This window comes from Notamacropus eugenii, chromosome 6 (genome assembly GCF_028372415.1).
Source record: "Notamacropus eugenii isolate mMacEug1 chromosome 6, mMacEug1.pri_v2, whole genome shotgun sequence".
Taxonomy (NCBI): Eukaryota; Metazoa; Chordata; class Mammalia; order Diprotodontia; family Macropodidae; genus Notamacropus; species Notamacropus eugenii.
This window is the reverse complement of record NC_092877.1, coordinates 297744821-297760956: the sequence shown is the minus strand read 5'-3', so window position 1 is coordinate 297760956 and position 16136 is coordinate 297744821. Positions and strand designations below refer to the sequence as shown.

General features: G+C 38.7%; 1 protein-coding gene across 7 annotated transcripts in view; it reads left to right on the top strand.

The window, feature by feature from the left end:
* Window positions 1–16136, top strand: part of C2CD6 (C2 calcium dependent domain containing 6) — a 124444-nt gene that overhangs the window by 10644 nt on the left and 97664 nt on the right. For 4 of the 7 annotated variants that reach the window (XM_072617258.1, XM_072617256.1, XM_072617254.1 and 1 more), the window contains exon 2: window positions 12431–12517. The exons of 1 other annotated variant lie outside the window; for it this stretch is intronic. In XM_072617258.1, coding sequence (XP_072473359.1) covers window positions 12431–12517 — 87 coding nt within the window. Of the gene's footprint in view, window positions 1–534; window positions 571–1480; window positions 1661–12430; window positions 12518–16136 lie in introns of those variants that run through there. 2 more of the 7 variants (XM_072617259.1, XM_072617260.1) reach the window with 2 other exon arrangements.

Genomic DNA, 16136 nt, shown 5'->3' with positions numbered 1-16136 from the left:
CTGTCCAATTCTTGCTTTTCAGGAGTTATTTCTCCAGTCAATTTTTGTACTTCCATTTCCATTTGTCCAATTTTCCCAGTTAGGTTTTGTACTTCCTTTTCTATTAGTCCAATTTTCCTTTTAAATTCTTCCGTGATTTCTTTTTTCATATTTTTAAAATCATGGGTCAGTTTTTCTTCTGCTTCCCTAATTTGGCTTTTAAAATCCTTCTTGAGCTCTTCCAAGAATGCTCTTTGGGCTTGAGATCAGCTCATATTCCCTTCTGAAGTTTCAGCTAGGAGTACAGTCTCAATGCTGCCCTCCTTGGTATTTGTGTTTTAGTTCTTGTCCCCATAGAAAGATTCTGTGATCTTATCTTTTCTGATTTGCTTCTTGCTCATGATGATCGCCCTTTTTCTGGCTTTTAAAAGTCAGGATTTCTGCTTCTGGGACACAGCAGGTTCTGTTCCACCATTCTTGTATTTAGAACTTGAGGCTTTGTGTATTGTGGTCTCTGTTCTTTCAACTAGAATATAGAATTCTGTAGCTTTCCTGGTACTGAGCTGGCTGATGTACCAAAGGAGAGACCAGGTGAAGTCTTTCTGAGTTTCCCCAGAGTTACCTTGGAGCTAGCTACATTAAATGTGGGGGAGGGGTGGTCTGGCCACAGGAGGTCTCCTCTCCTGAGCACAGGCAGGCTTCAGTGGTTGGTGAACCCCATTTGCACTAGTGTCTTCCCCATTTCCCTGGCTGTGCTTAGGCATGCCTGTGATCCTGGTGTTGATGATTGTGGGGTCAACCCCCCTGGGGCTCAGGATCTCCTCCTGGTTCCTTGGGGTGAGGCTGTCTGGGACAGCTCCAGTCCTGCACTGGTCCCCTGTGCACTCTTCCAGCTCCATGCAACAGATACTTCCTGTTGACCTTCCAGTCTGTCCTGGATTGGAAATCTGCCACAGTCTGTCTCCTATTGGATTTTGCCACTCTAAAATTTGGTCAGATTCTCTTTTTAGAGGTATCTGAAGGAGTTTGTGGGAGCTTACGTGAGAAGTTGTTCTCTGCCATCTTGGCTCTGCCCCCCCCCATATATGAAATTTTTAAAAACTGATTTCTAAAATATAGAAGGAATTGTTAAAACTGAACATTTTAATCTGAACAGATAGAAATGAATGAATGAAGCATAAGTGCTTACTAGTTCAGAGCACTGTGCTAAGTGCTGGGAATATATATATATATATAGTAAGAGAAGAAGGGAGGATTCTGGGAAGATGGCAGAGTAGATCAGAAAATTTCAAGTTCTCCAGATTTTCCTTCATAAAAAGAGATAAAATATCTCTTCAGGGCAAACATAGAGCAGTGAAAACAAATAAGAGTAGAGGCAAAATCCAAGTATTCCTGGGATAATCAGAGAAGATCTGAATAAAAATCCCAGGAAGAAGTTCTATCCCTGTGAAGAGTAAACACCTCCAGGTTAGGGTCATCTTAGACAACAGGCAGCAAGCCCTGGGGTTAATTGAGTTGGGGACTGCCTCAGCCCCAACCACAGAAACTTTCCCCCAGGACAATGAGGGGAGTTGGGCTTCTGATCTGGGGAAGATTGAGGGAACCTCTGCTGACAAGGAACACCAGACTCAGCTGTGCTGCAGAGATATGGTGAGGGCCAGAAGGAACCAAGACACACCTGGTAAGGGAAGAAGCAGTGGAACCGGATGCTGGTGGCTGTGGACACTTACTTAAGGCCAGAGGTCTTGGTTTGAGTTTGAGGTCAGAGGGGAGAACTAAAGATGATTTGAGACCAGAGGCACCATCCTTCATACCCCTGTGCTAGAGGTGATTATAAAAACTAAACTATTATCCAAAGAAGTGTACAGGAAAAAGAGAAAGAATCCAACCACAGAGATATACTGTGAGAATAGAAAAGATTGGGGTTTGTCTTCAAAGGAGGATACTGAAGCAAAGAAACCTTCTACCCCAAAGAGTAATGTCAAATGGTCGCCTACCCAAAAAGAATTAATTGAAAAACTTTAAAAAGGCCTTAAAAATCAAATGAGAGAGGTTGAAGAAAAACTAAAAATAAGACTAATCCCAAGAAAAACAAAGATTATGAAAAGAAAGTTAACTAGCTGGAAAAAGGGAAGCAGAATCTTAAGAAAATGATTCCTTGAAAATCAGAATTGGGAAAGGGGGAGCCAGCAAAGTTATAAGAGACTGAGAAATTAAAAAAACAAAAAACAAAAACAAAATAAAAAGAATGAAAAAATAGAAAAGAATGTGAAATCTAAGAAAAAGCTACTGATCTGAAGAACAGATTAAAAGAAAGAAGAGAAGGCATGAGAATAATTAAACTAAAATAATACAAGAAATAAACAAAATTGTCCTGAAGCAGTAGAAGAAGAGGGGAAAGCAGAAATAGGAAAAAGTACCCTGATCACTACCTGAAAGAGACCCTATGAGGAAAATTCTCAGGAATATTATAGTCAAATTCCAAAACCCCCAGCTCAAGGATAAAATATTACGAGAAACAAGAATAAAACTTATACGTGGCAGTATCACAATTAGAATCATACAAGTCCAAACAGTGGTGACACTAAAAGATCGTAGGTCTTGGAACAGTATATATTGAAGAACAAAAGAACTGGACCCCTAGCCAAAAATATGATACCCTTCAAAGCTAAGCATAATTATGAAGGAAAAAAATGACATTTAATGAATTGTCAGACTTTCAGGACTTTGTTAAAAAAAAAAAAAAAGAAAAACAACATCTGAACTTGATAGAAGATTTGACATACAAGAGCTAAGAGAAATATTAGGTACATACCAATGACCAGTTACAAAGGACTCAATAAGGACAGATTGTTTACCTTTAATGTATGTAAAATGTATATCTAAGATTGTTATTAGTAATTAGGTAGCTTATAAGAAAAGATTGGGGCAGACCTAAGTATGATATGATTTCAAAAAGTAAAAGTTTTCAAGAACAGCTAAAAAGCATAATTATCTTCAAATGAAGTATGAGAGGATGAACCAATACAAAGAAATTAGATGGGGGGTGTTATTTCTAGAACCCCACTTTCATTGTAAATGGATTCAATAGGGAAAATACATATATATCTAGAAGTGCATAAAAATCTAACAGATTTAGAAAGAAATGCTAAGGGTTTAGGGAGCATGGAGAGGATGAGAGTATAATGGGAGTTAAAAAATCTTCCCAGCCCATTGATAGGCCTCAGGTGGGGCTATTGAGGGAGGCTTGATTGAGGGTGGCTTGTTTTGTATGGGGGCCCACACCTTTTGCTAATTGCTAGTGAGGCATTGGGTCACAAGGGGTTGTTACCTCCGTCTCTGAAGAGTATATACTCTGAGGTGAGGTTTTGCTTTGGGACTTATTTTTTGGAAGAAGATTGGTGTGCCAGATGAGACTCTGAGTAACCTTTAAGGAGCTCCCTGACTTTGAAAAACTCAGATGTTGGTCCTTCTCTCTCTGGTAATGATGTATGTATTGCTTATAGTCAGACAGTTGGAACTGTGTTCTGTTGGTCCTGGTTGTGTTTTCTCTGTTGGTTTATGTTTGACTAAAGTGATTGTTGACCCTTCAAAAGTTGCTTTCCTTTTAGATATAAGAACCTATGGAGCAGCCTCTCCTGTGTATGCAGGGGTGTTTATTGCTACAGAGGGATCTTTAGAGGGGAGGCTAAGGAAATAGGTGAAAGGGGAATGTAGAAGGGTATTTAGATTTATGGGAAGGAGGATAAAGGAGGGATTGTATCAGTAGGTGATGGGTAGAGGTAAAGTAAAGGAGTTAGGAAAGATAGAAAAATAGATACACAGAAACAAAAACAAAGATTAGTAGTAGAATCTTTTAGGGAAAGTATATGTGTGTACATATTATATTTATTTATGTGTATATATGTATTTGTGGATGTATATATCCATATCTCTGTATAAATATGTCCACACTTATTTTTAGCCAGGGGGGAGAAGGGGAAAAGGAGGAAAAAGAACAAAGTAAAAAGTATACAGCAGAGAACAAAAGTAAACCTACAAAGAAGTAAAGAAAAGATGGACAGCTTTCAACATAATGCTAAGTATTTAATATATAGGCTTTCTTGAAATGGAAAGTTATTCCTATGTATTCTGAATCTTCTCCTATGTTCTGCTGTGTACATGACGTTTTTTCTTGTAATTTATATTTAAGTTCTTATTATATACTTGTTTTAGTATTTGTCTAAAATAAAAAGATAAAAAAAATTTTTAAATCAAAAAAAAAGAGAATCCCTGCTTTTAAGGAATTTACATTCTAATAGAGGGAGCCAACACCTTTGCAAGATTTCAGCTGCATGTTAAGCAAAAGGTCCCATGGTACAGCAGTAAAGCAGATGGTGCTGCCTCTTTTTATTCATTCATTTATTTATTTATTTAACTTTTAACATTCATTTTCACAAAATTTTGGGTTCCAAATTTTCTCCCCTTTTGTCCCCTCCCCCCACCCCAAAACACCGAGCATTCTAATTGCCCCTATCACTAATCTGCCCTCTCTTCTATCATCCCTCTCTGCCCTTGTCTCCATCTTCTCTTTTGTCCTGTAGGGCCAAATAACTTTCTATACCCCTTTACCTGTATTTCTTATTTCCTAGTAGCAAGAACAGTACTCGACAGTTGTTCCTAAAACCCTGAGTTCCAGCCTCTCCTCCTCCCTCCCTCCCCACCCCCTCCCTTTGGAAGGCAAGCAATTCAACACAGGCCACATCTGTGCAGTTTTGCAAATGACTTCCATAATAGTTGTGTTGTATAAGACTAACTATATTTCCCTCCATCCTGTCCTGTCCCCCATTACTTCTATTCTCTCTTTTGATCCTGTCCCTCCCCATGTGTTGACCTCAAATTGCTCCCTCCTCCCCATGCCCTCCCTTCCATCATCCCCCCCACCTTGCTTATCCCCTTATCCCCCACTTTCCTGTATTGTAAGATAGGTTTTCATACCAAAATGAGTGTGCATTTTATTCCTTCCTTTAGTGGAATGTGATGAGAGTAAATTTCATGTTTTTCTCTCACCTCCCCTCTTTTCCCCTCCACTAATAAGTCTTTTGCTTGCCTCTTCTATGAGAGATAATTTGCCCCATTCCATTTCTCCCTTTCTCCTCCCAATATATTTCTCTCTCACTGACTGATTTCATTTTTTTAAGATATGATCCCATCCTCTTCAGTTCACTCTGTGCACTCTGTCTCTATGTGTGTGTATGCGTGTGCATGTGTATGTGTGTGTGTGTGTGTGTGTGTGTGTGTGTGTGTGTGATCCCACCCAGTACCCAGATACTGAAAAGTTTCAAGAGTTACAAGTATTGTCTTTCCATGTAGGAATGTAAACAGTTCAACTTTAGTAAGTCCCTTATGACTTCTCTTTGCTGTTTACCTTTTCATGCTTCTCTTCATTCTTGTGTTTGAAATTCAAATTTTCTTTTCAGCTCTGGTCTTTTCATCAAGAATGCTTGAAAGTCCTCTATTTCTTTGAAAGACCAATTTTTCCCCTGAAGTATTATACTCAGTTTTGCTGGGTAGGTGATTCTTGGTTTTAGTCCTAGTTCCTTTGACTTCTGGAATATCCTATTCCAAACCCTTCGATCCCTTAATGTGGAAGCTGCTAGATCTTGTGTTATCCTGATTGTATTTCCATAATGCTTGAATTGTTTCTTTCTAGCTGCTTGCAATATTTTCTCCTTGACCTGGGAACTCTGGAATTTGGCCACCATGTTCCTAGGAGTTTTTCTTTTTGGATCTCTTTCAGGCAGTGATCTGTGGATTCCTTGAATACTTATTTTGCCCTCTGGTTCTAGAATCTCAGGGCAATTTTCCTTGATAATTTCATGAAAGATGATGTCTAGGCTCTTTTTTTGATCATGGCTTTTAGGTAGTCCCATAATTTTTAAATTGTTTCTCCTGGATCTATTTTCCAGGTCAGTTGTTTTTCCAGTGAGATATTTCACATTATCTTCCATTTTTTCATTCTTTTGGTTTTGTTTTGTGATTTCGTGGTTTCTCATAAAGTCATTGGCCTCCATCTGTTCCATTCTAATTTTGAAAGAACTATTTTCTTCAGTGAGCTTTTGAACCTCCTTTTCCATTTGTCTAATTCTGCTTTTGAAAGCATTCTTCTCCTCACTGGCTTTTTGAACCTCTTTTGCCAATTGAGTTAGCCTATTTTTCAAGGTGTCATTTTCCTCAGCATTTTTTTGGGTCTCCTTTAGCAGGGTGTTTACCTACTTTTCATGCTTTACCTGCATCTCTCTCATTTCTCTTCCCAGTTTTTCTTCCACCTCTCTAACTTGATTTTCAAAATCCTTTTTGAGCTCTTCCATGGCCTGAGCCCATTGGGTGGGCTGGGATACAGAAGCCTTGACTTCTGTGTCTTTTCCTGATGGTAAGCATTGTTCTTCTCATCAGAAAGGAAGGGAGGAAATACCTGTTCACCAAGAAAGTAACCTTCTGTGGTCTTATTTTTTTTTCCCTTTTCTGGGCATTTTCCCAGCCAGTGACTTGACTTCTGAATTTTCTTTCCACCCCCACCTCGCCTCCAGATCTGCCCAGCCAGCACTTGGGGTCTGAGATTCAAATGCTTCTTCCCTGCCTCAGGGCTTTTGGTGGGGGCGGGGCTGCTATTCAGTGTGAGATCAAGTTCAGGTGCTCGGGTGGGGGCAGGGCAGCCACTCAGGGCTCAGTTTCCTCAGGGGGTTTTTGTGGAGACTTTCAACAGTGGATCCAGGCTCCTGCCTGCTTTGGGAGCCCTTGTCTGCTGCCGCCTCCGCTGCTGCCTCCCAAGGGGGCCTGAGTTATGGGAGGACCCCACTCCCCTCTCGGCAAGCCTAGAAGACCCTCTCACCAAACTTTGGGGCCTGTGGGTGGAGGGACCCGCGTGGCTGCTGGAGATTCTGTCCCTGAAGCCTGCTCGGATCGGCTCTTCTCGGTGTCACGAAGCCAAGGCAGGGCTGGGCTCAGCTGCAGGTCCAGGGCATGATGGACCTTTTGCGAGAGGTTTTCAGGGCTCTCTGGAACAGAAATCTCGTCTGCTCCGTTGTTCTACGGCTTTTGCTGCTCCAGAATTTGTTGGGAGTTCTTTTTTACAGATATTTTATGGGCTGCGGGTTTGGAGCTAGAGTATGTGTGTCTTTCTACTTTGCCATCTTGCCTCCACCCCCTTGCCTCTTTTTTAATATTATATATACTAATTAAATCATCTTTCTGATGTTGAACCATTTGACAATTCCAAGGATTTTGGTGAAAATAACTTTTTTCTGCTTTGGATGGTCTTTAAAAGGTGTGACTGTAGCAACAACTGGAACAGATTATATCTCCACAAGGATTTCTTAGCAGAATAGTGTTTGTGGACACAGGTCTGGAAGCATTGCTGTTCTAAAGGGTTTTAAGTACAAAGACCTGGGCCATCTGCCATCAGGGTCTGAGGCAAGATGATGGTCAGGGTGGTAGTGTTTGTACATGTCTGCTACATACTGCCTCCTGTCTTCTTCAGGTTCCTCACTGCTCCAGCTAGTATAACTTACCTGCCCTGGGTGGGGAGGCAGTTGGTGGGGATAACTGGCCCCTTCTCCAAGCGAACTACTTCTCCAGATGATGATTACAAGGGCTGGCCTGGAAGCAGAACCAGGATCTAGATGGTTTTGCCACTCCCAGGGCTTGAGTGCCTATCTGCCTGTTGGTGGATGAGGAAGACAGACCCTTAGGAAGAAATAACATAGAGGAAGAATTGGGAAGAGAAATGAGAGTAATGCAAGAAAATAATGAAAAAAAATTAATAGCTTGGTAAAGGAGAAACAAAAAATACTGAAGAAAATAACACCTTAAAAAAATAGACTAAGGCAATGGCAAAAGAGGTCCAAAAAGCCAACGAGGAGAAGAATGCCTTAAAAGGTATAATTGGCCAAATGGAAAAGGAAGCCCAAAAGCTCACTGAAGAAAATCTTTCAAAATTAGAATAGAGCAAATGGAAACTAATGACTCCAAGAGAACTCAAGAATTTACAAAACAAAACCAAAAGGATGCAAAATAGAAGACGGTGTGAAATATCTCATTGGAAAAACAGCTAACCTGGAAAATTATCAAGGAAAACTGCCCTGATATTCTAGAACCAGAGGGCAAAATAGAAATGGAAAGAACCCACCAATCACCTCCTGAAAGAGATCCCAAAAGGCAAACTCCTAGGAATGTTGTAGCCAAATTCCAGAGTTCCCAGGTCAAAGAGAAAATATTGCAAACAGCCAGAAGGAAACAGTTCAAGTAATCAGGATAACATAAGATTTAGCAGCTTCTACATTAAGGGATCTGAGGGCTTAGAATTTGATATTCAGAATGGCAAAGGAGCTAGGATAAAACCAAGAATCATGTACCCAGCAAAACTCAGTATAATCCTTCAGGAGCAAAAATAGACATTCAATGTAATAGCAGACTTTCAAGCATTCTTGATGAAAAGACCAGAATTGAATAGAAAATTTGACTTTCAAATGCAAGACTCAAGAGAAGCATAAAAAGGTAAATAGGAAAGAGAAATCATAAGGGAGTTATTAACGTTGAACTGTTTACATTCCTACATGACAATATAACATTTGTAACTCATGAGACCTTTCTTAGTCTTAGGGTAGCTGAAGGGAATACATACATACATACATACATACATACATACATACATACATATATATATATATATATATATATATATATATATATATGACAAGAGGACACGAGTTAAATATGAAGGGATGATCTCTAAAAAAATTATTAAGGGGTGAGAGGGGAATGTACTGGGAAAAGGAGAAAGGAAGAGAATGGGATAAATTATCTGACATAAGAGGCAAGAAAAAGCTTTTACAGTGGAGGGGAAGAGGAGGGAGGTGAGAAGGAATGAGTGAACCTTACTCTCATCAGATTTGGCTTAAGGAGGAATAACATACACAACTGGGTATGGAAATCTATCCTACCCTACAGGAAAGTAGAGGGGAAGGGGTTAAGAGAGGGAGGATAATAGAAAGGAAGGCAGATTGAAGGAGGGGTAACCAGAAGCAAACACTTCTGAGGAGGGACAGAGTCAAACGAGAGAATAGAATAAATGAGCAGGATAGAATGGAGGGAAGTATTGTTAGTCTTTCACAACATGACTATCATGGAAGTGTTTTGCATAACTACACATGTATAACCTATATAGAATTGCTTGACTTCTTAATGAGGGTGGATGGGGAGGGAAGAAGGGAGAGAATTTGGAACTCAAAGTTTAAAAATGAATGTTTAATATTAAAAATTGTTTTTACGTGCAACTGGGAAATAAGACATGCAGGCAATGGGGTATCTATCTTGTACTACAGGAAAATAAGGAAGGGAATAAAAGGGAGTGATAGAAGGGAGGGCAGCTGGGGGAAGGGGTAATTGGAATGCAGGCAGTCTTGATGTGGGGGGAAGGGAGAGATGGGGAGAAAATTTGGAACTCAAAATCTTGTGGAAGTGAATGTTGAAAACTAAAAATAAATTAATAAAAAACTTTTTAAGATCCCAGTTCCTCCAAGGTGGCACAATCAAGCCTGTACACTGGTCTAGGAGCAACAAGAAACTTTTGTGCCCAGAATCTGTGAGTAGTAGTTTCCTCTCCACAACCACTCGACCTCCATTTCCACCAAGCCAGTACTGGGGGCTGAGATTCAGATAAGTTGCTCAATTGCCCCAGGGGCTTTAGGTAGGGGCAGGGCTGCCATTCAGTGTGAGATAAAAATCAGCAGCTCTGTTCCCCCAAGGGTTTTACAGTGCAACAATGGATGCAGCCTGCCTCCTGACCCATGCGGCCTCTGCCACCACTGCCTGAGGACAGAGCTATGGGGAAGGCCCTGCTCCCTTCTCAGCCAGCTGAAAAAACCCTCTCACTGACCATTGGCACCTGTGGGTTGAGGGATCTGCAAACTGCTACTGCTGCTGGGGATTCTGCTCCTGAGGCCTGCTCAGGGCCTGCTCAGGTCCTCCTTCTGGCTCTGTGCTGTGAGGGCCGAGGCTGGGCTGGGCTCTACTCTGAGTCTGGTGTGACAGACCTTTCCCGCTGGCCTTTCAGGTCACCTTGGGCTGAAAATCTCCTCCACTCCTGTGTTCAGTGGCTTCTGTTGCTCTGGAATTTGTTGAGAGTCTTTGTTTATAGGTATTTTATGGGCTGTGAGGGAAGAGCTAGTGTATGTGTGTCTTTCTGCTCTGCCGTCTTGGCTCCACCCCCTCTAAAAATTTTTAAAAGAAGAAATTGAAATTGTCAATAACTTAGAAAGTGCTCAACTTCATTAACAATCAGAGATGCAGATTAAAAGAACTTTCAGCCTCCACGTTATGGTCATAAAACTGGCCAAAAAAAAAAAAATGGCAAGCAAAGGAACAAAGTCTGGTGAAGTTTTAGGGAAAGAGATACACTCATTGTTGGTGGAGTTTCACACTTGTTGAATTTATTTAGTGAAAAGTTAGAAAAATAATACTCTTTGATTTGAACGTTCCATTGTTGGAAATATTCCTTGAAAGTATAATCAAAAAAGCTGTTTCTTTCAAAATGCTAAAAGTAACATTCTGTCTAATTACAACATATTAAAAGTAAGTAAAATATCCAACAAGAAAGGAATGGTTTAATATAGTATCTGGAATGAAGTACCATAGCATAATTAAAATGAACCCTTCTCCATTTAATGAAATATAAAAGAGCTTTATGAAATAATGCAGAATGAAAGATGTAAAACAATTAGAGTTCATACTAAATAAAATGCCAAAAAAATGAACAGAAATGAATAAACAAAAGATTTTGATGGACACTGAGAGTGAATGAAAATTTGTGACATTTTATGGGGTGAATTTCATTTATTTAAATAGTTGAAAGGTAAATTGATGGTCACTACTGCTTATGATAAATCATTAAAACATTTTTAAAGAAAGGAAATTGTAGCCAGATGGATAATTTTCTGCGTGTGCCCAAAACAACAAGAAAAATCATTTTGTGAAACACTTGGTCAAGCTGTCTGCAAGTTCATTTTTTTTCCCCTCAAGAATCTTGAACTGTTGTGTGAAGCAATACTGCTCATAATCTTCCATCCCTTCCTCCTTTGCCATAAATCTTACTTGAAACCTATAATGTGCTTGGCTGTTAACATTTCTTTGCTTGGAAGGAGATAGTAGGTCTGCTAAATGAGGTGTTCGGGCTATCTCCTTTAGTATCATTTAACTCCTCAAAGAAATGGTGATAAAGACAATGCCTTTTTCACATTTTCACATTTTCTGTCTTTTAGAGTTGACAGTTTGTCAGCCCATTTCAAGTGTTCCGTAAAATTGATGTTTCTTACAGCTCTTGGTTTCACAGTGAAATTACCTGCCAGCTCCCTTTCCATAGCTCTGCAGAGGGTCGATCTATGTCTGTGAAAACATCACTGGGGGAAGTCCCAGTGCAGATTACAACTCCCCTGCGGCTTTGTACCTAAGTTCTAGGAAAATGTTGAAGATATTTCAAGATATTAAGTGATTTGCCCAGGGTCTCGCATAGCTAGTAAGTGTCAGAGGCACACTTAACCCACATTTTCCTGATTCTAATCCCAGAATTCTGTGTTTTCTATCATATTTCCTGAGCTGCATCAAGAAGCTCTGCTCTCAAATCCTGTGATTTTCTTATGTCTTCAGGTTGTAACAATGTCAATTGCTAATAGGTTTCAACTTTTTGCAGTATATATTGATTCCTTGGTTGTTGGACAGAGAGTTCACATTTAGAGTTTGCAGCCTCTAAATTAATGTTTATTGATTGTCTAAAGACAGTGTTTCTTACCGCCCTCTACACCGTTTTCCGGCAATCCTCCACTGGCACTGAGGTAGCAGAAGGGGTTCAAACGTGACTCAAGTCCATTTGGAGTTTGAGGTTGTTTGTTTGTTGGTTTGTTCTATGAGTTGCTATAGCCAAAGCATTCATCTTTCAATGGCCAAACTAGTAGTGAAGATCCTCTCGGTGCTTAGTTTAGCTCATTAGTAGAGCCTATTTTTTAAGCCTTTCCTGCTTAATGGAATTTGCCAGAATTTATGCTGCACTGGCATAGCTTTCAGAACCCAAGGGTACCTCCTTGCTGAGATAAAGCATTGGAGTAAAAATTTTGAGGGGAAAGACTTAGCTATTTTATACTAAATTTTGTTCTATAATGAACATTGTTCTGCCACATAGGTGATTTTTAACCATTCGTATTGCTGCTTGCATCCTAGTTCTTTGTGAAATACTTTGAAGCATACATTTTGATTTTGTCACTGTAACGTGGGCCATTGTGACTCAAACTTTTAGTCTCCAATGCAGCATTGAATTTACCTACTATAATCATCCCTGAGGCTGTCATATACAGTACTTTACTTGTTCTATTTTTATCTTCTTTAAACTGGAAGCAATTTAGAATTCATTTACATTTTATAGATGCTGAAAAAAACTCTTAAAGGAAGTGAGAGTAAAGATTTGGCTGAAGCGCAAGAAGCACCATCTTTGGTTCCATTTGGAGATGTGGTATGTAAAAGCATTCTATGCACCTATAAATTGCTTTATAGCTCCAGCTAATTCATCCTCTGACTTTGGGGTATTCAACAAGAGTGGACATGAAATAATCTATGATAAAATTTCTCTCTCTTCTTTTTTTATGAAATAAAGACTTTACAAGAATATTCCTTAATATTAAAGTTAAGGTAAATGAAAATAGCTTATTGAAGAGAATGAATGAAGGTTACTTATGCTATTCATTACCTAAATGTAGATATTTTTTAAAATCCACCAAACTGATATGGATATAGTATTCTAATATGGGAGAAAGAAAACTAAATAATCCTCTGAAGTTCACAAATAGTACTTTGAAAATGAGAATTCATAAATATAGCTCCCTATTTTCTAGACATATTTATCAAATATTTGACGAATGACAGGACCATGCTACTTGTACTTTATGCTTTGAAAAATAGAAAATACTCTACAAATATGTGGTAAATTGGAATATTTTCCCCTTGCTTTATTCTTTGGAATACCCTGCAAACAGTATCACAACAAATCACGTATTAGACAGTTTCACAATTCCTTTCAGTTCATAGGATTGTAGATCTGGATCTGGGAGAAAATCCAGAATCCCATCTAGCCTAACTCCTTAATTTTATAGTTAAGGAAATGGATTTAGGGAAATTAAGTGATTTGCCCAAGACCAGCCAGAATCCCAATTTATAGTGTTACCGTGTGTGCATTCGTCCTTCATTGCTGAAGAAGACCGTGACATCAGAGAAATGATGACATGACTTGCACTTGACTTTGGTTTTTTTTTTTTTTTTTTGAGTGAGAGAGGGCTGTGCAGGTCACCAGCCTTAGTTCTCCTCCAGAACCATGTGAATGCAGTGACCATATATTCATCAGGATGACTGAAAATGACTCAGGATGAGGCAATTGGGGTTAAGTGACTTGCCCAAGGTCACACAGCTAGGGAGTGTCAAGTGTCTGAGGTGAGATTTGAACTCAGGTCCTCCTGACTCCTGCACTGGTGCTCTATCCACTGTACCACCTAGCTGCCCCCTATAGTGTTATGTGTCAAAGGACTAAGGGCTTCATTGATGATGGAAAGATTAGAGGCCTTACTCATTGGTTTTGCTTCTCTCATGAAGATCCCTCACTCCTCAAAAACAAATGCCACCAATCTCCCTCACCAAGAAATGAAGTTAGTCTGGGGTATGACCTAATGTTGCATACATTCAAAAGTGGGTTTGCTTTAGTAGTTGCTATAACTAACATTTTTTCCTACCAGTGGAATTTGAGAATTTCAACCTTTACTTTGATTATATCTCTCTATGCTTTTGTGTTCTTAAAACAATATTTTTGTCTTATTATTTTAGGAAGGCATTATAGTCCGGCTTTATTCAATTCAATTCAGTGACCTTTAAGGGCTACAATATGCAGGGTACTTAAGATTTTTTTTGCATATCATTAAACCTTCACTTTATAGTTTATGCTGGCATTGCTTTAAAAGAAAAATGAAAGTTCTATATTGCAATTCACCACCATCATTATTATTACTACTACTATCACTACTGTGGAAATTAATCTAGTTTCACACAGTATGAAATAATATTTGCAATTTTGAGTTAACATGCCTATGTTCATTTGACTGATACTGCAATTTTGTACTCAAGAAAGGTGCATTTATTTTATGGGTAGAAGGCTTATTTTTTTTGTATTTATCTCAAATTATCACTGCCTTAGATTCATTTTCTGTATAGTTTGAATAACACTTCCACAGAATCATGAAATCTTACAGCTGGAAGGGATCGTTAGTCCAAACATGGCTGTACTAACACTCGCTTTACAACAATTTGACAAGTGATCATCTGACTTTTGCTTAAAAACTTCCAGTGAGGGAGAATTTACAGCTTATTACAGAATTTACAAGCCTATTCCATCTTTGGGAAGCTCTAGTCACTAGGAGGTTTTTCCTTCCATTAAGCCTGGATTTCCATCTTTGCAATTTCCACCCATTGTTCCCAGTTCTTCCCTCTAGTGTTAAATAGAACAAGTCTGATGTCTCTTCCTCGTGATAGCTATTCAGCTAGTGAAAGACAGATATATTATCTCCTCCAAATCTCTTCTTATGTCTAAACAACCTCAATTCCTTGCATACGTCCTCAAAATTCACCTCAATATTTACCCCAAGGTGAATGAACTCAAAGTCCTTCACCATTCTAAATGCCTAACTCTTAATATTCTCTAGTTTATCAATGTTTTTTCTAAAATGTGATTCCCAGAGCAGAAGACAGCACTCCAGATATCGTCTGACCAAGGCATGATAGAGTGGGACTTTAATCTAGGTAACCTTAAGACTATGTTAGCTTTCTTGACTGCCATCTTGTATTGCTGACTCATGTAAAACCTTCAGTCCATTGAAACCCCTAGATCTTTTGGAGACAAACTTTTTAACCTTAACTTCTTCATATTACACTTTTTTAGTTGATTTTTTTTTATCCCAAGTATAAGACATTACAGTTAATCCTCTTAAATTTTCTCTATATTCAAATCCTGTGTTTTATCCTGTAAAGGTATCTTTTAGACTCTGACACAGTCATTCTTTCTTAGCTATCCCTCTCAATTTTCTTTCGTCTGTAGAGTTGGTAAGCCTGTCATTAATGTTATTATCTAAGTTATTTATTTAGACTGTTATAATACATGACTAAGTACAGATATCATGAGACACTCTACTAGGGTTTTTCTTTCAAGGTGACATCGAACCAGTTAGGACACCTTTTGTCTTTTTCCATTCCTGTTGTACCTCTCCTGATCCCTATTATCTTTCAGAGATGTTGGCACTGAACACTGAACACATCAGCTACTTCTTTCAGTACTTATATAGTACTACATAAGTACTATATAAGACTATAATACACCTGGACCAGGTGACTTGAATTCATTGGGGCAGCTAAGTGCTCTCAAATTCTCTCCAGTTCTTGCTACCACAAAAAGTGCTATTATACATATATAGAAACACTCTCTGTGTCTTTGTATTCTTTGGAGTATACACCTAATAGTAGTTTCTACCATATCAAAGGTTATATACAATTTAGTGACATTTTAAATATAATTATAATTAAATATAGTTTCCAAAAAATTGGGCCAATTCAGAGTTCCACTAGCAGCGAATTATTGTGCCTGTCTTACCATAACTTCTCCAACATTTTACCATTTTTGTCTTTCATCATCTTTGGCAATCTGATCTTTTTCTTATTCCCATTTCTAGTATCAATATTTCATCCACACCAAGCAGTTGTCTTCTTCTTTAAAAAATTCTCCTCTTGTCTCCAGTGTAACTAAAAAATTCCAAACAACTTATAATTTTCCTTAACTTTCTGTGTTAATAATTATGCCAATTCTGAGTTTTAGGACTCCTGGTAGTGCCTTAATAGACTATGCCACATTTTTGTGGTACCTCTGTTACCTGTCATTACTTCTGTTTTCTGTACATGACTTTTAAAATTTTTTATTGTATGACGAGTTCCTTGAGCATCCCCATTGGTTGATTTAAGTAACTCCATTTTCCTAATCATCAAAATTGTTATTCCTTGTATCTTTCATTCTTGAGAGCTTCCCATCTTTTTTGTGATAGCTT